The sequence below is a fragment of the Fukomys damarensis genome, unplaced genomic scaffold, assembly GCF_012274545.1.
Source record: "Fukomys damarensis isolate Sample0158 unplaced genomic scaffold, DMR_v1.0_HiC HiC_scaffold_21, whole genome shotgun sequence".
NCBI classification, from domain to species: domain Eukaryota; kingdom Metazoa; phylum Chordata; class Mammalia; order Rodentia; family Bathyergidae; genus Fukomys; species Fukomys damarensis.
This window is the reverse complement of record NW_022900933.1, coordinates 10075323-10097904: the sequence shown is the minus strand read 5'-3', so window position 1 is coordinate 10097904 and position 22582 is coordinate 10075323. Positions and strand designations below refer to the sequence as shown.

At 34.7% G+C, this 22582-nt stretch overlaps 1 protein-coding gene across 7 annotated transcripts in view; it reads right to left on the bottom strand.

Moving 5' to 3' along the window:
* Gphn (gephyrin) overlaps positions 1–22582 on the bottom strand; it is a 559105-nt gene that overhangs the window by 394738 nt on the left and 141785 nt on the right. For all 7 annotated transcript variants that reach the window (XM_033766935.1, XM_033766936.1, XM_033766937.1 and 4 more), the window contains exon 2: positions 16347–16425. In XM_033766935.1, coding sequence (XP_033622826.1) covers positions 16347–16425 — 79 coding nt within the window. The remainder of the gene's footprint in view (positions 1–16346; positions 16426–22582) is intronic.

Below are 22582 nucleotides of genomic sequence, written 5' to 3'. Positions count from 1 at the left end.
TACTGATTTTTGTATGCTGATAGAGCATCCTGAAACTTTGCTAAATTTGGCTATGAGATTCAAGAGTTTTTGGAATTTTCTATATATAAGATCATGACATCTATAAATAACAAAAAGTTTACTTTTTTCCAATTAAAATTTCCTATATTGCTTTCTCTTTCCAGATTGCTTTGGTTAGAATGTCCAATGGTATGCTGAATAAAAGTAGTGAAAGGCAGCACCATTATCTTATTCAAGATTTTAGAGAGGTTTCCATTTTGCTTCTCAGAATGCAAAAAAATATAAGAGATATAAATAGGGAAGAAGTCAAATTATCTCTACTTTCAGGTGATGTCCTAAAAACTCCACCAAAAGACTCTTAGATCTGATAAATAAATTCAACAAAGTGGCAGAATACAAAATAAACAAGCAACAGTGAATGGCTTTCCTATACACCTACAATGAACCTGCCACACAATAAATCAGAAAAATAACTCCATTCACAATAACTTCAAATGAATGAGCCAGGAATCAACCTAATCAACATGATTAAAAACACCTGTAATAAAAATTATATAATGCTTCAGAAGAAATTGAAGATGACTTTGGAAAATGAAAAACACCTCCCTTGTTCATGGATTGGCAGAATTAATATTGTTAAAATGGTCATGTTACCAAAATCAATCTATACACAAAAGATAATTGATATGATTTCAACTTTTAAAAGTTTGTCTAGTTTGTGTGTGTATGTGTCCTAATCATATGGTCTATCCTAGAGTATATTTCATGTGCTAAGAAAAATGTGTATTTATCAGCAGTTGGGTAGAAGAATATGTAATGTCTATTAGGTCCATTTCATCTAGGGTGCAATTTAACTTTGTTGTGTCTTTGTTGATTTTGTGTCCAGATGATCTATGCTGTAAGGAAGGAGGGTACTATAGTCCTCAACTATTTTTGTAGTGGATTCAATATATATCATTTAGTCTATTAATATTTGCTTTGTACTGTACACTTAGGTGATGACATAGGATACATATATATGTAGAACTTATTTCTGCTATCTGAATTGACTCCTTTGTAATTCAAATGACTTTCCTTGTCTCTTTTAATTGCTTTTGATTTACAGTAGATTTTATCTAATACATGTATGGCTACCCCAGGTTTCTTTGGGATTCCATTTGAATACAATATCTTATTCCACTCCTTCATTTTCAGTGTATGTGTGTACTACAAAGTAAAGTAAGTTTCCTATAAGAAACACATATTGGGTCTTTGTTTTTATCCATTTAGCCACTTTATGAATTTTAATTGGTAATGGTAATACATTCACAGTATACATACTTCTTGACCAGTGAGGACTTATGATAGTCAGTTTTGCAATTTATTTTTAGTGTTGTAATTTGCTTCCAAAAACCTCTTTTGATTATAGAACATTATTTTAAAATGACAATAAAGTAATGTGATCGTAAAGAAAAGAAACAAGGAAATATATGAAAAAGCTCTATAATTTCACTCAACTCCTCTCATTTTGAATCTTTCATGCTTCATATCACATCTTTGTATAATTGGCTCTTAATATATTAATACTTATTATTTTTAACTTTTTGATTTTTAGTATTTATGCTTAAGATATGAATGATTTAAACACTATGCTTACAATATTAGAGCATCCTGAATTTCTTTTGTAATTATTCTTACCACTGAATTTTGTACCTTGCAATCTTTTCTTCTTATTCATTAATGTCTCTTTCTTTCACTTTGACTTTCTTTAGCATTTCTTATAGGACTAGAACAGATATATTCGTTCAGGCTTTATTTGTTTGTGAATGTCTCTATTTGCCTTTATTTCTAAAGTATAGCTTTTTGGGTACAATATTCTTGATTGTTTATGTTTGTTTTTCATTTTCCACTTCAGTACTTTGAACATCTTGTGCCATTCCCCTAGCCTATAAGGTCTCTCTCTCTCTCATAGGGATAATCTTTGTACTATTTCTTTTTCCTGTAGCCTTGAGGATTTTCTCTTATTTGTCATCACTGAGAGCTTGATATAAGATTGTGGTAGACTTAGTAGAGTTAAAAATCTAAATGGAGGGCCAGGAATTTAGTTCAGTGGTGCTGCCACCCACCTCGCAAGTGCAAAGACCCAAATTCAATCCCTGGTACAAAAACAAAATAAAATAAATCTAATTGGTGATCTTTGACCTTTTGATACCTAGATATCTGTATCCTCTTCCCAGGTTTGGGAAATATTCTGAGCCATTTTTACCCCTTTCATATCTTCATGTCCTCCTGAACCCCAACACTGTGTATTTGCTCTTTTAGTCTTCTACTAATGTTCATGTCAGCTTTCTTCATTCCTCTTAGTTTTCCTCTCTCTTCCAACTGTGTCTTCAAATATCCTCTTTTTTTGTTTTTTCTTTTTATTGAGTTTATTGGAACAATCTAGGTATACAATACAGTTACATTCATTACTGGGATTCTTTACCTTCACATGACAGGTCTTGATTCTCACTTTTTACCCTTGTCTGTGCCCTCCCTTCATCCCCTCCTCCCCTTCCCATTTACAAACACTTTATTTTCATTTTGTCATATTTTTTTCTTTTCACTTGTTCCCTTTCATCTACCAATCCCACTTTCCCTACACCTTTAGCCCCTTTCTTCCTATTTCACACTATTAATTATCCCATTAGGATCTTGTGTACTATTATAGTTTTTCACACCAGAGAAACTATTCGGTATTTACATATGAGTGACCTATTTATTTCACTTAAGAGTATATCCTCAATATGTATCCAATGTCCTATGAATGACTCTAATTTCTCATTCTTTATGGCTGAGTAATATTCCATTTCATAGAAAAACCACATCTTTATCCACTTTCCAACTGACGGGCAAATGGGATGTTTCCAAGTTTTAGCTATTACAAACTGCGCTGTTATAAACATTGGTGTGCATATATCACTGTGGTATGATTCTTTTAATTCTTTTGGAAAGATACCCAGTAGAGGGATGGCTGGATCAAACTGAACCTCTAGTCCCAGCTCTTTCAGGTATCTCCATATTGATTTCCATAGTGGTTGCACCAGTCTGCACTCCCACCAACAGTGGAGAAGGGTTCCTCTCTCCCCACAACCCCGCCAACATTTGTTATTGTGTGATTTCTTGATAGCAGCCATTCTTTGTGGGATGAGGTGGAATCTCAATGTTGTTTTCATCTGCATCTCTCTAATGACCAGTGATGTGTAACACTTTTTCATACATTTACTTGCTGCTTTTACTTCTTTGTCTGAGAAATATCTGTTCATTTCAGATGCCCATTTTTGAATTGGGTCTTTATATTTGGGGGGCTGGTTGTTCTTGGAACCATAAGAGACCTAGAATAGCAAAAGCCATCTTAGACAACAGTAACATGGCAGCGGGTATAACAATTCCCAATCTGAAACTATACTACAAAGCCACTGTGATAAAAACAGCATGGTACTGGCAAAGAAACACACCTGAGGATCAGTAGAACAGACTGGAAGACACAAAAACAAATCCAGATGTACTCAGCTACCTCTTCTTTGACAAAGGAGCTGACCATCCCCATTGGAGGAAAGATAGACTCTTTAATAAATGGTGTTGGAAAAACCGGATCTCAACCTGCTGAAGATTAAAACTGGACCCCTATCTTTCACCATGCACTAAACTAAAATCAAAATGGATTAAGGATCTAAATATTAAAACAGAAACACTGAACTTGTTGGAAGATAAATTAGGCAGAACTCTTGAAGACATTGGCATAGGAAAAGACTTTATGAACAAATCCTCAGTAGCGCGGGAACTAGCAGAAAGAATCAACAACTGGGATCTCATCTTATTAAAAAGCTTCTGCACTGCAAAAGAAACCATCAACAGAACTAAGAGACAACCTACAATGTGGGAAAAAATTTTTACCAGCTGCTCCTCAGACAAAGGACTATTATCTAGAATATATAAAGAACTCAAAACAAATATCCTCTCATGCTAATTCTTTCTTGTGTTTCATTTACAGTGCTGTTGATGCCTTCTTTCTCATTTTTAATTGCACTGAGTGTATTTCTTTAGCTTAAGGATTTTTTGTTTTTTGTTTCCATCATTTTATTATAGTACTGAAATTTTTCTGTTTTCTTCAAGTTCACTGAATTTGTTTAAAATAGCTGTTTTAAACTCTCTTAACATTAGCCCAAATTGAATATTATCTGGCCAGTTTCTAGTACCTTATTTTGAATACAGGGAGGTCTTGGTTTCCTAAAAACAACTGATGCTTGTGGCCACATACAGGGCATCAAGGAATTAGATATTTATCCCTATCTTCCTAATCTGACTTTATTTGTACGTATCTTTCCAAAAATTCTAAGTAAGCTACTTATGTTCTCTGGGCTTGTAGTCACTCTTACTATTTCAGCAATGAGTGGTGCCATGGTCCACTTTTTCCAGGAGTCTAATTTTGTGTTGTCAGTTTCAGTACTAGGCAACCCAAGCCTATGTGTGTCCCAAATAAAGTGCCGACATGTTGTTCAAAAGAACTAGGAGAGTACCTAGAAAAACTAACTGGTCCCATGAGCCTCTCCTTTGGACTGTGGTAGTTACAGATGCCTTATCCATATTTGCTGGCCTCTGGTTAGTCATTGAGAGATTTTACCTGGCTCTGCACAGTCTCCATGGATGAACCATCCCCAGACAACTATGTCATGTCTATAGCTATCAATAACACCACACTGTCATACTCTGGGGCCCACAGCCTGCCAAGACCAGAACAACACTGCCAGACCAAGCTCACAGTACTATGCTTAAGTGGACTCTAGGCCTAAGACATCTGCAACCAACCAAAGGACCTTGTTAGAATACAAGCTTGATAGGCTGGGAGTACCTGTCTTCTTCTGGCACTAGTGCTGTTCCATAGTGCATCTGTATGCAGTCCTGAAGATGGTAACTGTTAAGATCTGCTCAGTGTTAGGTCTCACCATCGCAGCATTAGGTTCTAGGTCCAAGTCTTATGCTTACTAGCTGCTCTTTCGCCCCAGTGAATGTTGTCTTACAGAGCTATGCTGCTTGAGGTCAGAGCAGTGTTGATAAAGGGAGTGTCATGGCCACCTACACTGATGCTAAGCTTGGTCATATATGAATATCAGTCACAAGGGTCTGTAAAGTCTCAGGAAAAGAGTAAATGTGCTCCAGGCCCACTGCAAAGCTTGAAATGATGCCAGTCAAAACAAGTCTGTCCTATAAGCGCTCATATCTTTATCTTCTGACAGGGCTTATCTAGAAGCTCTGTGAACTCTGACTTGTGTATGGGGACCTCAGTTTCTACAGGGTCTCTACAACACAGGCCTGGCACAAAGCTCCAAGACAAATCCTTATAGTAACTTTCATGCTGCGCTTCCTAGCAGGTAGAGTTCTACTTCCCACTCTTCCTTTCAGGTAGTAGTTACAGTCAGTTACTTGGCCTAATGAAGTTTCAGAGCCTGGGTTCAAGGAATTGGCCTGGCAATAGGGATTGAGGGACTTTGTCCAGCACTAGGTTTCACTGTAGTGGGCCTGGTACTGCGTTTCAAGTCTAGGGTCTGAGTTTAATTTCACTTTCTCCCCCAAATGCTTCTCACTCCACACTGGGCTGCTTGTAGACGGGTGAGAGGCGAAATGAGCAACTCTTTCTTTCTTGCCTTTTTCAGCATATCTTTTCATTTTACTATAGTAAAAGCAGGCATTATACTCTCACTTGATTTTCTTACCTCTTATGAAGGTAGTTTGGTATATGACTAGCTCTTTAACTTGGTATGCCTGTGGAGAGATATTCATCAGAGGATGCTACTCAGCCACTGTATTGCTCACCTCTTTATTTCATAATAATTTTAGAATACTGAATTGGTTACCTCTACAACTCAGGCAGAAAACATATATTACCCATCTTTCATCATATGTTTCTTGGTTACAGGAATTATAGCTGGTGAACCTAACGGCTAAAGAACTTAAGCACTGTATAATAATTTTGTGTTAAATTTTTAAATTAATAATTCATTAAAAATTAAGTATATACTCTTAGGAATACATAAAAATGAAGGAATCATCTAAAAGCACAGTCACATATCTGGGTTTCCAGTTCGGTGTCAAAACAAGGAATCACCAGCCTAGCTGAAACTGTACTGTATCAATATATACTTTATAGACCAAAAAGTATATAATCCACCAAGAAGGAAAAAAGAACCTGATTAAAAAGGATAAAGGCTGGGGATGGCACACGCTTGTAAACCCAGTACTTGGGAGGCTGACAGAAGGATCACAAGTTCAAGGTCAGCCTACATAGAGAAAATCTGTGTCAAAAAAGCCATTAAAAAAAAAAGATATAACCTTATGCTTAGAGGTGTTACACAAAAGACAATTTTGGTAGCTATCTTATACTTAACAAAACTATTGACAGAAAACTAGAAAAAAAAAAGACAATTGTTTAAAATATTTCACTGGAAAAATACATTTCTGTACCTAGTAAAATTCATACACAGGGAAACAAAGGATAAAAACATAAAGACTTTTATGTTTTCTTTAATAAATAGTAAAGGCCTCAAAGATACTCTAAAGCTGAATTTTTATAAATAGTTCATTAAAAACATTTAAGTAAATTCACCTACCTGAAAAATTAAGAAGGAGAATATGCAGCTCTGTAGAAAATAATTACTTCAGCACCCAATGTTTATCTTGTGCTGACTGGCATTCAAAAATTCAATTTACCATAGCAACCTGTCTTAACACCAACAGATAAGTACTGGCTATATTTAGAATTGATCGCTTTCCAGAAAGCAATCCTGCCTTTCTTTCATATTTAATGTCATGAACCAAGGGATCAAAATATCATTTAATCAGATAGATTGTGGTGTGATGACAAGTGTACTCTGTGGGATAAGGCTATGATTCAGAACTACTGAAAGAATAAAGTTTCCATTAATAGTGGTAAAATTTGTAAATTACATGAAAGATAATGAAATTTTTATGTCTAAGAAATTTACAATTGCATACAATTACTTTATCTAATTTTCTCTCTTCTTCAACATAAAATATCATTATTTATCATTAATGATCTGTAACATCAAAGTATATTTCAACTAGCAGGTTGTTGCTGTTGTTTTTATAAACAATATGATGCTTACCTAATCTGGTATCTAGTAATTAAGAGACCTTTTTTCCCTAAAAGCAAGTTTTTGTAGATAAGGTTTAATAAATGTAGTATTAATGTATGTCAAATCAAGCAATACAAAATGAGAAAATTAATCTATCAAAATGCTATGGTTCCAAATTATTATGGACTTATTTGTGTTTTTAGTCTTTGTAATAACAGGAAAGAGACTTTGAAGTAACACAATGTTATACAGTTTACTTCACAGGATACCAGTGTTGTAATACTCAAGCATAAGAAAACACCCTTTTTCCTTTATTTTCATGATGAGTTACATCAACGTCATTATTAAATACAAGTTGTGAAGAAGTGAAGTTCAATTAAAAATACCAAGAACACTCATTAAGATAACAACATATCCATTAAAATTGTTATTATCAAAACAAATAATAAGTGTTGGGGAAGGTGTACAGAAATTTTTGAAATATTTGTATATTGCCAGTGCAAATGTAAAAAAGTACAGCTGCTATCAGAAACAATATGGTGTGGTTCTGGGTTCATATCCTAATGAGATATTTGCAACCCATGTTCACAGGAGAGCTTTAATCACAATAGCCAAAAGACAGAAGCTACCAAAATGTCCACTGATGGAGATGAAAAAAAAAAAAAAGTAGTATATACACATAAAATTTCCCTATGTGACTAGAAGGGAAAAAATAGCAAATATTCTGTATTCTGACTTATACTTCTAGAATTTAGAGATGAGCAATTCCTTCATGAATTAAGCAATTCTTATTCTAATATTCCTACTCAGCACATACCAAAGATATGCCTAAATTTTAAGAGCTTTTGCAAATTAAATAAAATGATATAACATGTTTAAAACCAAAAATCAGTCATATTCTTCCCCACCCCTGCCACAAACAAAATCAGCACCATGAATATTATGAATAGATTTCTCTAGTTCTTTTTACTTGTATGTTTTCTCTTTAGAGTCTTAAAAAGTTTTTAATAATACCTCAATGTGTAACCTTAGTTAAAAAAATTATTAGTTAGAAATAAGCAGTAAGAAACCTAAATCATAAACACTATGTTTTATATGTTATCTGTAGGATATCATTGTAAGGAGTGAAATACCCACCAAAAGAGAACACAACTTGATAGAACTTTTGTAAATACTCTGAAATAAAAAAGTTAAGATGAAAGGAATGTCACTAGTCCTGCTTTCCTAACTCCAATTCCCACTCATGGGCTGGAATAGCTAAAGATAAACATCCTGAAAGAGCATGCTTCCTCTGGGTTAACACTGTACTGTCTTGTGACTATGATTTGTGATAGGAACTGTGGAAACTAGAATGTCTTATCACTTAAAATAAGGTCATGATTGTAAGACTCCTATAAAAGACAGATCATCACCTAGCACAGCCAGGGCTAGTCATTTGGCACAGTCTTTGATGCAGGCTGATCCTTTGCTACCAGAGTAAACATTTTTTTATTTTACCCACTTCTGCATCTCTGTGTGTCATTTACCAGTTCATTTCACAATAAACTGAATATAACTTAAAGTACATTATACACAACATCTTTTTTGCATATAATAATCTGTTAAAAATAGTATAAATATTTTCATAACTTAAATACTACAAATTTTTCTACTTAAAAATGCACTAAGAATAAATTTTATATTGATGAAAATATGTCACATGTTAGACAAGTATCTACTATGGTTCTAAATCAAGTTAAATGTGACAATACTTTTTATTGAGAGACCATAACTGCCATAAGAGGTCTTATAACACAATACAAATTGACAATTACACAAACAGAAAAGGAATCAAACATAAGGTATTTATAATCATAAACAGAAGATAAGCTACTAAAATGGTTATTATAAAATTAATTACGCAAATAATTAAAACAAAGAAATCATTAGGTATATTCGCTAAAAGTAAATTTTAGTTCTTCGTGGTCTTACATTTATCATATTTTTTCTCCTATGACATCCCTCCTTTAACAATGGAAAAGAAATCCTTAGCATATGTATCTTTTAGTCTAAGTCAGCAATGGCGAACCTTACAGAGACTGAGTACCCAAATTGCAACACCAAACCCACTTATTTAGAACAAAGTGCCAACAATGCAATTAAACCCAAATGCTTGGCTAGTGGGGCCACGCTGGCATGACTTGGCTTGAGTACCAACAGAGAGGGCTCTGTGTGCCCTCTGAGGTATGTGTGCCATAGGTTTGCCACCACTGGTTTAGGTATTTGTAAGCGAGGTACAAGTCTGGCTGGGACAAGTGCACCACACGTATGTCTCCTAGCACATTAGTAGAGGCCTAGCTCATACGTTGAGCCTTGTCCATATCCAGCTATGACCTTGCCCATCCCCCCTAGTTAGATGCCTCCATTGCCTATACAAGAACATTCCAATAACCAATCCTGTTAAACCAAATATATTACTCCCCCTTTGTCACTTCCTCTTTCAAAACTTTATAAATTGCTGGCTGAACTTATTAAAAGCGAAACCGTTCCAGAAACCTCCCCAGAGTCTGCTTGGTGATTCTGCGCCTTGCCCTCTCAGTCTGAGTTCCTGAACCTTTGTTCTGTGAGCAGGCTCGTGGACAAAGACAACAAAATGGCGCCTGAACAGTGACCTCACGTATACTGGGTAAATATTGAAGCCTCGGGTACAGATACCTTATGGGTAATCTTTTAAGTCAGGACTGGCCAGTATAGGCCGCCTTGGTAAAGGCACTGTTAAAAACCAGAGGTATGAAGGTCTCCAAAGAGCATCTTATCACCTTTCGGGAGACTATCCTTCAATCCTCCCACTTTGGAGGAGGTCGAGCTGCCTCTCCCTCCATTTGAGTTACTAAAATCTCAGGTATAGAGGAGGTGGGGGCAAAAACAGAATTGTTTAGCTTTACTGCACTGGAGGGTGCAGATGGAAAAGCATGGTCAGACTCACAGAATGGAACAGGGCTTGCACTCAGATTAGAAAGAACTAAAATGAGAAAATAAGTCTTTGATAGATTGAAAACAGGCAAAAAAAAAAAAAGGTCTAAAAAGCATACAACAACAACAAAAACACTGCAGGCCTTAAGAGCCCCAAGGCCAGCACTGTGTTATCAGCCTGATGCAGCTTGCAAAGTTCTAAAATCTAAAACAAAGCCAGAGAAACTGCAAATTGCACTCTACTAAACATCAAGAGATTTTACAAGAAAAATCAAGTTAAAAACTTTTACTATTTAATAAATATATCTTTGTTTTAATTTAAATTAAGTTTAATTGGTGTGCTTAAAACACTTCTTGTGCATTGCAAATTCTTTAATTGTGATATATAGGGCCAACTTGCTCTTTGCTGTACTTTGTTGATAAAAACTCAAGGTTAAAACTGTTCTATTGGGCAGGGGATTTAGCTCAGTGGTTGTTGCCTGCCTTGCAAGCACAAGGACCTTAGTTCGAGCCCCAGTACAAAAAACAAACAAACAAACAAAAAAACCCAAACTAAAACAAACAAAAAAAAAACCTGTTCTGTTGACAGCCAGTCAAATTTTAAGATGTAACAATCTAAAAGCAACAACAACAAAAACACTTTAAGATTTTAACAGCTATAGTTTATTATAAAAGGTTCATAATAAATAAGACAAAAAATATTTAAAAAGCTATAAGAGTTACACTTCTGACATAAGGTTGTCTTGTTATAAAGAGGTAAAAAAAGATATACAAGACCAAAAGGCCTAAGTATATAAAAAAGACATAAAAAAATGATTTAATAAAAAAAAGTATGCTTGCTTGTTGGTTTCTAGTTTGTTATAAAAGGTTTACATTTACAGTATAAAGAGCTTTCATTCTTTTTTATTCTAATTGTATAAGAGATCTCAGTTAATTGACCTGCAAATGGTTTGCCTAGTTATAACTAAAAAAAGAATTTATAATTCAATTGGCTAAATACATTCAAGTGCACTCTTGTTTCATAAATTGTCATGTTTGTCTATGCCTGTCCAAATGTTTAAAATGTGTTTGTTCAATTATATTTTTTGATTAAAATGATGTCAAAAATACAAATAATTCGTTAATTTCTACAACCCAGATTTTTAAGTTAAAATCTTTTCAAGCTAATTTAATATAAACTCTTAGGTACAGATAGACTCCTGTTAATGATAAAAAAAGACAGTTGGTACTACTCAATTAAAGTATGGACATTATGATAAATGTAAAGAGTTTTGGTCTGTTTAAAATAATTTTTTTCAAATTCTTATGACACAAGTATATATTACACATAAAATACCTGTTACAACAAAAAATCTTTTATATTATAAAATTAAAACATATATATACACACACATACATACATACATACACATACACACATACATACATACTAATTGCTTTAAGTATCCTGGCACTCCACAACCCATTTCGGGACCAATGATGGTTGTACTCCTTTGTGCGGCAATGACGGCCAATTCCAAACAAGCCACCTCTTTGCCTGTCAAGCAAGCATGGGTCTTAATCCCTAAACCCCCCATTTGTGTCACCCTAGATTAAAATTCTACCTTGCCAAGGACTTTTGACAATGATTCCTGTTTATATCTAACAGCCGTAGAGAGATCAACTTCACACCATTCAATAGTTTCTACTGTTTAAAATACTTCTCTCTCCCCACCTTCTGTTTGTTTCACCAATTCCCCCGATTCCACTGTTTGCCTCTACTTACCACAAAATGATTTGACCAACAGCCATTTGGCTCTTACCATGTTTGACGCTCTCTCACTCATGGATCCTGTCCCCAACCCCGTTTCTCCTCCTCACGTGCTTGTCTGTGAAAGGTATTCTGGACAAAGTTTTGTGCCAAACCCTGATGCCATCCCCTTTGATGTGTGCTGCTCCCCTATTCCGCTCCATTTCTCCCCTCCTAACATCTCTGTTGTTGGTTGGGAGACATTCATCCCTACTTTCCTTACTTTAAAAAGAGTTTACCAACTTAACTATAAGACCCACACTGCTTATAAACTTTCATAGAGCCTCATCACATCATCGGCTACCACACCCCTCAGACATCTCGTCCATTCTGTATTAATGGTGCCACTGTCTCTTCTAGGTTTCTCAGATTCAGGCCAACTGATACTACCCCTACTCTACTTGCTCTCGGTGCTAATGTTTCCCATGCTCATGTTAAAAGTACCTCTCAGGTCTGTGGTGATTCATATTATGTTTCTTACAAATCTAACTATACAGTTTTACCTTTCAGCGCTTGCCTCCCATCTCCCTTTATATTTGTGTTTGTCCGTAATTCTTCCCTACAGGTTAATTCCTCAGCCCTGGTTACCCCCTGAATAAACCCCTCCCTATTTAACCATTCTTCCATCTGGTCCTTATATGTTGCTAGACCCCCGGCCATCTGGGTTCCCATTAATCTCACCAAAGATTGGCAATACTCAGATCCGCTTTTTAACCTTATGCTTCACCCCTGCAGTAAGTGTGATCTAGAAATCTCCGCCATTGGAACTATCATCATCTCCATAGTGTCAGCTATTTCCGCCACAGCAACTACCTCCGTCACTCTACATAACCAAGTGACAACAGCCACCACAGAAAATCAACTAGCTCAAAATATCACACAAGGCCTCAAAAAAACTGCCCTGCTGTTTCAAGATGTTCAAGCTGCTATATTAAACCTCCAGTCTCAAATAGACCTCATGTAAAAGGAGTTACATTACTTAAAAGAAAAATTTTAAGCCGCTGTCATACTAATTTTTCTCATGTCTGTATAACACCCTACCTCTGTCATAATTGTGATTAATATAAAAATCTGTCAAGTTATATGTAAAAAACCTGAGACCCCATATTTTGCCACCATTTACAAACCTTAACCCAAACTATTATACAGCTTAATGATACACAAGCTCTAGATGTTGTCACTCTCAATAATGTCTGCGACACAGTCTAAATCAATATCCTTACTAGATAAAAAAAGTCTAAGTTCTTGGGCAAAAGGGTTAATTCTTAAATCCCCATATGTTTTAACTATATTTGGTGTTCTTTTATTATTCCTAATCATTAAGTTTAATAGACTATTTGCCCAACAATATAAATAAAGTCTTAAAAATATAGTGCTATTGGCCGAGGTTACAGAGACAAAAACCAACAACAAAAATATAAACAATACAAGTCTGACTGAGACAAATGCACTGCATGTATGTCTCCTAGCACACTAGTAGAGGCCTAGCTCATACGTTGAGCCTTGTTTATGGCCAGCTATGGCCTCACCTGTCCCCCCAGTTAGATGCCTGCATCGCCTGTTCAAGGAAACTCCAATAACCAGTCCTGTTTAGCCAAATATATTACTCTCCCTTAGCCACTTCCTCTTTCAAAACTTTATAAATTGCTGGATGAACTTATTAAAATCAAAAGTGTTCCAGAAACCTCCCCAGAGTCTGCTTGGTGATTCTGTGCCTTGCTCTCTCAGTCCGAGTTCCTGAACCTTTGTTCTGCAAGCAGGCTCCTGGACAAAAACACGTATTAAACTACAGAGTATCACACTATTCCATTAGAATGAATCAGATTTAGACTATGAATTAGTCACTTTAGGTTTTGCCTTTTTTTCAGGCAGTATGCTCCTTAATCGGGCTGTGATGATTTCTATTTTAAACATCATTGCCTGCGCACACACACACACACACACACACACACACACACACACACACTCAAATGGGTTTTCATCCTAGGCTTTCTTCACAGAAATTCTGTACCTGCCCACCTCTCTGATTAAGACATAACATACTACTCTGAGAGTTAACTTCGTTCAGGTAAGCCCAGATTTTTCTCAGCAAACTTTTTTTCCTCCTGTATTAATTATTGTCTTCCTAACAGGATTAGTACTTGAAATATTTAATCCCTGTTTACTATAAATTCCCTCCAGCATCAGCAGCTCTGATGGATGAATAATAATACAAAGCTGAAAGGAACATTAAAATATAAAGCACTGATTCAATACACATTTTATTCTATTAATTTCATCTGAAACATTTATTAAAATAACATTATAGAATATATTATATATTAGAATATATCTAATTATAATATATTATAGAATGTTAATACTCATATTAATCTGAAGTATATAACAAGTGACTGATTTTTTAAGGAGATGAACTTTGTAAAAAAAGATATTTCCACATATATCTTAGTCAATGTTGAAATATTTAATTTCATATAAAACCATCTACAGCTATACAAACAAATCAGTAAAATATAGTAAGGATTTATGTCAAGAGTTTGGGAATAGACTTTATTAAAATCTCTATACATATGAAGCATGTATTAAATGATTATTTCAATCAGAAACTCAGAATATTCATCATCATAACAACAAAAAATACATTATTTTTTTCACACTGGACATTTGTTTCTGTATACAACTTTACCAAGGAAGAAATATTTCTCTAAAATATAAGTCGTTAATAATAAAACTCACCACTTAATAAAGAAAATGAATGTCCCAAGATAAATGTAATTATTATGTATTACAAGCACATACTAATAAAGAAATAAGAATAAGGAAAGAAAAATGCAACCTTTCTAAATGCAACCTGATACAGTAAAAAACAACACTATTATCCCTGAAGTCTAACCTTCTTACATATTAGACAAAGTCCAAGAGACTGATCCTAAAAAACTATCTATTTAAATGGATAAGAATTATTTTGTACATCCAATGAATGTGTCTATGATGAAATTTTCTTAGAATAAAAAGATAAAATTTACAATTTACAGTTACATTGAAAGATAAATATTATTCTACATTCTGGGAAGAAGTACCAAATTCTCTAAAAATGTTACAGAATTCATTATGATAATCCATTAGTCAAGTGTAATTCCCCAGTTTCCTTATCATTAAGTACCATATTTTATTAAATACCATATTTTATTAAATACCATTAAATACATATTTTCATACCAATATTGCATTAAATAGATATGTAATCATAGTTAACATATACCTTACAAATATTACTATAACGAGAAAATTTATTTTATTCATTCACATTCCTTTAAAGAAATTATAGCTTCCTCCCATATTTATATGGGAAATAGGACTCTTCAAACAAATAAATGTTATTTAATATCCATTTAATAGATGTATGTACATCCTCATGTAATTATTTCTTATTTTTTCACCTTGGATAAATTTTTATGGGACTGAAAAACCAACTATCAACTTCAAAGGAATAAAAATCATTTGAGAAAGAATATTCACAATAATCTTTTCATTGAGGAAAATAAAGACAAAAAAGTGGGCTTGGAAACTCACTATAAATTTATTACATTGTAAACTTTTAATACTCTATACATTTTTAGCACTCTCATATTTTTTAAATGACTGACCAATCACTAATTAATAACCTTACTTTTTAGATATCCTTGTGTTATTTCATTCTTCACAAAATTCTCAGTGATTAGTTTAATTTGTGAAAGGATAGATTACATGTAATCTGGAAGGCTGATTTTATATTTATATTTTATTTCATGGACTGTGCTTCAATAACCAAAGCACCTGCCAAGTTTCTTTTTCTGTTGTCCAGGCATAGCTCACCTTTTTAATTAACTTATTTATTTTAAATAAAGGTTAGACTACTGGGAGAATATATTCATATACAAGATAGTTTGCCTATTTGTAAGTAAACATAAAAGTGCAGAAATATACTTGATTCATAAAATAGAAAGTGATATAGTAGAGCACTGCTGATTAGGAATGAGACTGACTCGTGAGCAAAAAAATTTAATTTGAAAGCTACAAAACTGTCCAAATTACCATGCATAGTTTTATAATGCGGAACATTAGGAAGATATGCAATATATTAAACTACATAATGTTACTGTAAATAACTTTTATATTTCTAATTACAAATAACTAGTAAAATAATATACTCAAAGAAACTTAATACTGATGGAACAATGTGATCTTACCTTCCCAAACAATCCCTCACCACTATCTACAGTAACAGTGGCAAGATACCAGTTAGCCATCCATCTTGCTGCTTGAAAATCCAACTTTAATAATGACATTATCCCTTCTAAATTCTCTCTTTTATCAAATTTCACTACATTTAATACAATTTGTTAAAAACTAAGAAACTGTCAATAAATTAGATCTTGGCTACAATCCTTCTGAAAATGGAACACCAACAATAAAGTTTTAAATTATATTTAGTGCTGAAAAACAATACTCACAAAGAAGGATCTTGTACAAGATCTTTGAGATTTATCCCGCTACGATCTTCTGCAAGATTCCTGAAGCAACTATCACTCACTAAACAGGAAAGAAAGGAAAGACAATTAATGTATGCTTAATTTCATTTAAGCTACTGATGACCAAAATGAATTTTGAAACAAAATTAGCTTTTAAAATTTTCCACATATCCCTAACTGATTGACATTTAGGCCTTTTAAATATTAATATTCAATAAACAGAGCCAACATTTTAATAATAAGCCAAAATTGAGGCACAGACTTTGTATTAAACAAAAGATATAAAATAATAAACATATAGGTCTAAATTTTGTTTTATTTCTGGATGAACCAAAAATGGTAGAGTAGTGATCAGCAGCAAAATACAGCCTTTCTGGGACACAGAATCCATACACCTTGAAAGTAACAATTTGACAAAGACAAAAAAAAAAGAAATAAATCACTGGGAATAGGAAGGAACTGAGAGGAAAATTAGAAATTACAGAGAAGTTAGAGAAATGGACCACAACACAGAGAACAGAACAAAGCAGTCTAGAAGCTTGACTTGGATCCCAGGGAGGGGAGCTTGTTTCCAAAGACATGAGGGAAGCCCCAGGAGTCAGGAGCTTCGGGAAGAAATAACAGATCAGATCAGGAGAGGTAGTACTAATAAGCCTAGGGCTATTGTACATTGCAAAAATAGTAGGGGGTTTTACTTCAAAACTGACTCCTTCTACACAGAAGGTAACAGTTACCCAAGGAACCCAGTAAAGTGACTGCCATATTGCCAGAGTGTTTAATTGCAGACCATTTGGGGAAGGAATTGATTATTTAAGAATGAGCCTAAGAACAACTAAAAAGCAAGTTCACTCATGGTTCCTAGTGTTATCCTCCCAAGATGACTCAAGTGAGACAGTTGCAAAGAGAGTGTGGACTACACATAAACCTTCTGAGAAGTTTAAGCTCAGGTCAGGAAGGACACAGGGGCCTGCCTTCTGTGGTGAGAAGCTAGGTTTAGTGAGTGGATTTCAGAAACAAACTGGGTATGAAAGTGCTGGCATTGATTATACTGGTTTGCTTGAACTCTTAACTATATCCAGCACAGGTGATAGTTCTTACTGCTTTCCCCACATCTCAATATGACCAAGAACATTCCTGGGTTTAGACAGCTGCCACAGTCTGGGGTGAAGAGACAGGAGAATCTGAATCAGAAGGTCACTTAACAATAATCCAAAGGCTAAACAGCTAGGCAGAGAAAACCATGACTTTCTGGATTTCAAAACTTCAGATCCTAGAAAGACCTCATTCAAAACGATAGAAAAACAAAATTTTTCCCTTTTCTCTTCTTTACTGGATTTCTGGGAGTCGGGAATTTTCCTTTGTCTTTTCTTCTTTTCTTCCCCTTTAATTTGCTTTTTTAATTCTTTTGTTTTCATCTTTTTTCTTCTTTTTCTTGTTTGCTCTTTTCTGTTCTCTTTATCTAATTTATTAATTTCCTCTTAACCTTAATACTATGATTCTTTATCTCACTTTTTTCTAAAACATCATTTTCCATTGCTCCATTTTTCAAATTTTTGTCCTTTCAATCTCCCACTCTCCATCCCCTCTTACCTTTACTATTATAACCGTCAAGACTTATTAATCTATAGTTATCTAAATGTTATTATTGTTTATTTTTCTATTGTTAGTGAAGTATTTACATTTAGTAGATATTTACTTAATGTCAATACTTGACTTCACCTACTATTTACTTATACTATACAATAATTATAAATCTATTTTTCTTTTGTACCAGGGATCAAACTCTGGACCTTGTGCTTGCAAGGCAGGCAGCAGAACCACTGAGCTAAATCCCTGACCCGATAGATCTATTTTTCAATGGTTAAGGATGGTATATTATTGGTATTTATGGTATGCCAATATTGTCTTTGATGCTATTATTATTGCTGATTTAGTTGCTGTTTTAGCAACTTGCTATTAATGAATTTTCTCTGTATGCCAATATCCAGACTGCCTTTGTGTTATTAACAATACTGCAGTCCTTTCCCAAAGATCGAGGTTCTGGGTCAATTACCCTCCATCCTTCCCTCCCAAATTAGTGGAAATGGTTAAATCTTGGTACAGAAACAAAGGCCTATCATTAACCAGGCCCAGAGTATATTACTGAACAGCAGATTAACTAAAGAAGTCTCCATACTAGCAGAACAGTCTGCTATAAGTACCTAAAAGAATCAACACAATAAACAAAACAACAAAAACAACAGAAAAATGTGAGGATAAGGAAACAAAATACCTCCAAAAACTCCCACATCCGCCAAAGCCGATATAAGGGTGGAGGAAATTAAAAGCCACACAGTGCAATTACTCAAAAGGATAACAGAAGAGATAAAAATCCAGATCAATAAATTGCTTAGCAAGTTCAAAAAAGATAAAACTAAGCAGATAAATGCACATAATGATCAGTGAGTTTAAAGAAGACACTAATAAAAAGCTAATCTGAACAAAATAATATAAAACATGAAGAATCATTTCCACAAAGAATTAGAGTCCAGACAAAGGTACCAAACAGAAATCCTGGAGATTAAAAATTCTACTGAAAATATGGGCAACAGAAGTGGGAACAGAATGTCAGGAGTAGACTATTAGGACTGCTGTCAAAGACTAATTATTCAGAGATACTTTAAAAAAAGAGAAAGTGAAAAAGGGATCTAACAGCTGCTAGCTAAATGACACAGACTTATCAAAGATTAACTAGAATGAGTAAAAAATCAGAAGATAGCACAAATGGCATAAAAAACCTGTTTACAGAAACAATACCAAAAAACTTCCCAAATAGGAAAAAACTTAAAAATAGTTAAGTGCAGCATATAGATCCCTAATTATCCTTGATCAAGAAAAATCTTACAAACAACACATCATAGACAAAATCTCAGAAGTCCAATACATTGATCAAAACGTCAATGCTGTTAGAGAAAAGTAACAAATCAATTATTGGTATAAAGGTAAATCTTTTAGAATTACAGCACACTCCTGAACACAAACATTAAGGGCTGGGAGAGCTTGACGTGAAGTGTATCAAGCCTTAAAACAATAAAACAAAGTATTACCAATAATCTAGAAACAAACAACAACTATAGGGAGATCCACAGATAATACAGAATTAGAAGACAAGAATTTTTAAAACTACCTAATTTTTTTAAGACAAAAATATTCAGAATAGATGAAAAAAAAGGGAAAACTTCAACAAAGAAATAAAACCTTAAAATAGAATTAAATAGTTATTTTAGAAATGAAAAATAAAACATATGACATTTTGAAGTTAGTGGATGCATTTCAGGGCCAAGACAACAAAAAATGATTAGTGAATCTGAAAATAAAGCAGAAAATGTCCCAACTGAAGCATAATAAGAAAACAAAAGAACAGAACATAAGAGAGATGGGAATCATAAGATCAAATACACATGTAAGTGCAGTCATAACAAAGGAGAAACAATACTTTTAGAAAGGGTTAAAACTTGCTGAGAATATCTCAAAGTTGATTCAATACATTAAGTATAGTTAGAAAGCATAGCAAATAGCATACTAGAAAAAGTTAAACCGAAACAAAATCAAGTCACAATGCTGAAAATCAAGATAACAGGAATATCCTAAAAGCAAGCACAGGGACAGAGAAAAGATACATCACCTTCAAAAGAAAAGTACAGACAGCCATGCTCTCTCCCGCAGGGAGCCCCCATAGCTCCAGCGCCAGGAAGGTAGCTGCCAAGGCACCCCAGAAGCCCCACAACTCCCCTACCCTCTGCCACATGCACTCTCAGACCTCCTGATTGTGCCAGTCTTTGGACCCACTCTGCAGAGGCAGAGATGGTCATAAAGGGTATTTTTCTGAGTTCCCAACTTTGAACATCTTTAAAGAAGGGGAATGGGAAACCTGTAGTAGAATGGTGTAGAGTTCAACCATTCAGAAGGTTGGGGAACTTAATCTGGGCCTTGCAGCCTGAGGTCAGCAGCGTCATGGGGTTCAGCCATCAGTTAAATGAGATCACGGGTCTTGCATCCTATCTCTGTCTGAGCCCCCATCCTAAATGGTAAATATTCTATATTGAAAAGTTTGTTACTGCAGAAATATTTTGGACTGCTTCTTGATTTCAATTTAATTCAAATGGTCTAAGGGTGATAGACTAGTGACTACCACAGGTGGTCAGTTTCCAAGTTGTGCTTGATCCTTTTGTGTTGCTGAATGTATCAGTTGGGATAAAGCATTGTGGTTGATTTGATGAGCTGTTTTCTCTGATGTTATGAAGATGACAATGTCTGTGGGTCATTAGAGACCCAGAAGCTAGGGCACAACTATATAAGGAAGATTTGGGTGATAGCCCAGAGATTAAACCAAGGACAGCCCAACCACAAAAATTGAGAAAACACTTAAGCAATTAAGTTGAGAAAACAAGCAAGACACAAAGACAGACTTCCAGTTCACCAATGACAAACAGTAGGGCAAAGGAGGATGAACAGGCCGATAGTGAACCACCAGGACACCTTGAACTCAAAGCACAGGAAGTAACAAAACAGATCAATCAGGCTCTAGAAAAATTCAAAACAGAAATAATTTTCCAGATAACCATAGAGATGGTGAACAAAATGAAAGTTGTGATTGGAGACTCTAGAGAAGAAACTGACAAATAAATAGATAAGCTCAGGACCATGATAGAAGTCATGAAGGCCCAGCATGAGAAAGGAATGGAAACAATAAATGCCCAACATAGGAAAGAAATGGAATCGATAAAACAGATTCAAACAGATATCCAGGAGATTAAACACTCCATTGAAAGTGTATGCAACAGAATAAAAGAATGTGAAGATAGAATCTCAGATGTAGAAGATAAGATTGCAGTCAGTGACCCTGAAAAGAGAGGTCTCTTACAAACAGTAGGGGATCATGAGAAATCAATAGAACAACTCCTAGATGATGCGAAGAAGAATAACATAAGACTGATAGGAATCCATGAAGTAGCAGGAGAAAATACAAATGACTTAAAAAAGCTGTTCACAGAATTAATGACAGAAAACTTAGCAAATAGAGGGGAAGAATTTGACATTCAGATAACTGAGGCATATAAGACCCCAACTAGCCTCAATCAAAAAAAAAATCTACACCTAGATATATAATAATCAAGATCCCAGAAACCCAACAGAAGAACAAAATACTATAAGCAGTAAGAGAAAAAGAAACAAATCACATGCAAAGGAAAGCCCATCAGAATCACAGCAGACTTTTCAACACAAACCCTTAGGGCAAGGAGAGCCTGGAGTGAGATATTTCAAGTACTAAAAGAGAACAACCTCCAACCTAGACTAATGTATCCTGCAAAACTCTCTTTCAAAATGGATCGGGAAATAAGATACTTCCACGGCAAAGAACACCTGAGAAACTACATGAATCCCAAACCAGCACTACAAGCAATTCTAAACAAGATCCTAGAAAAAGACAATGAAGGCAACAACACCATGAGCCCCAATAGAGCAAATCAATAGGCAAGGCAAGAAACTAAAAGGAGAAGGTGAAAAAGTAAAAAGAGTCAACAAAAGGCCAATAACAAGCCAATAATAAGTCAGTATATATCAGTTATAACCATCAATGTCAATGGCCTCAACGCACCAATCAGGAGAAACAGACTGGCAGAATGGAATAAGAAGCAAAATCCAACAATATGTTGTATACAAGAAACACACCTAGTGCAAAAAGAAGCCCATAGACTGAAAGTGAAACGATGGAAAACAATTCTCCATGTGACAGGAGCCCAGAAAAAAGCAGGGGTAGCAATCTTATTTGCAGACAAAATAAATTTCAAACCAAAACTGATTCTAGTATTATAGACGTAGGATGGTACTTTATCATACCTCTGTGAATGTAAAGTATCTTGTACCTGCTTTATGATACATAGTAGTGACTGTGCTTTATCAGAGTTATTTTTAATGATATTACTCTAGAATGTTCTCTTTACAGATGATGATTAAGATGCTAATAAAAAACATGGTGCCAGGTACCACAACAGCAACAGAACCTTGCTGTTTTCTGGGTATTATTCTTTTCTTTGTTTTTTTGTTTTTGTTTTCTTATTGGCGTATGCTGAGTGTCTATAATTTTGTTCAGATGACTGCAGAACCTGGAAAAGCTGTTGCTGCTATTGATGCCTAACAGACTGCTATCATTGGTCCTTTTATATAAATAAATATAT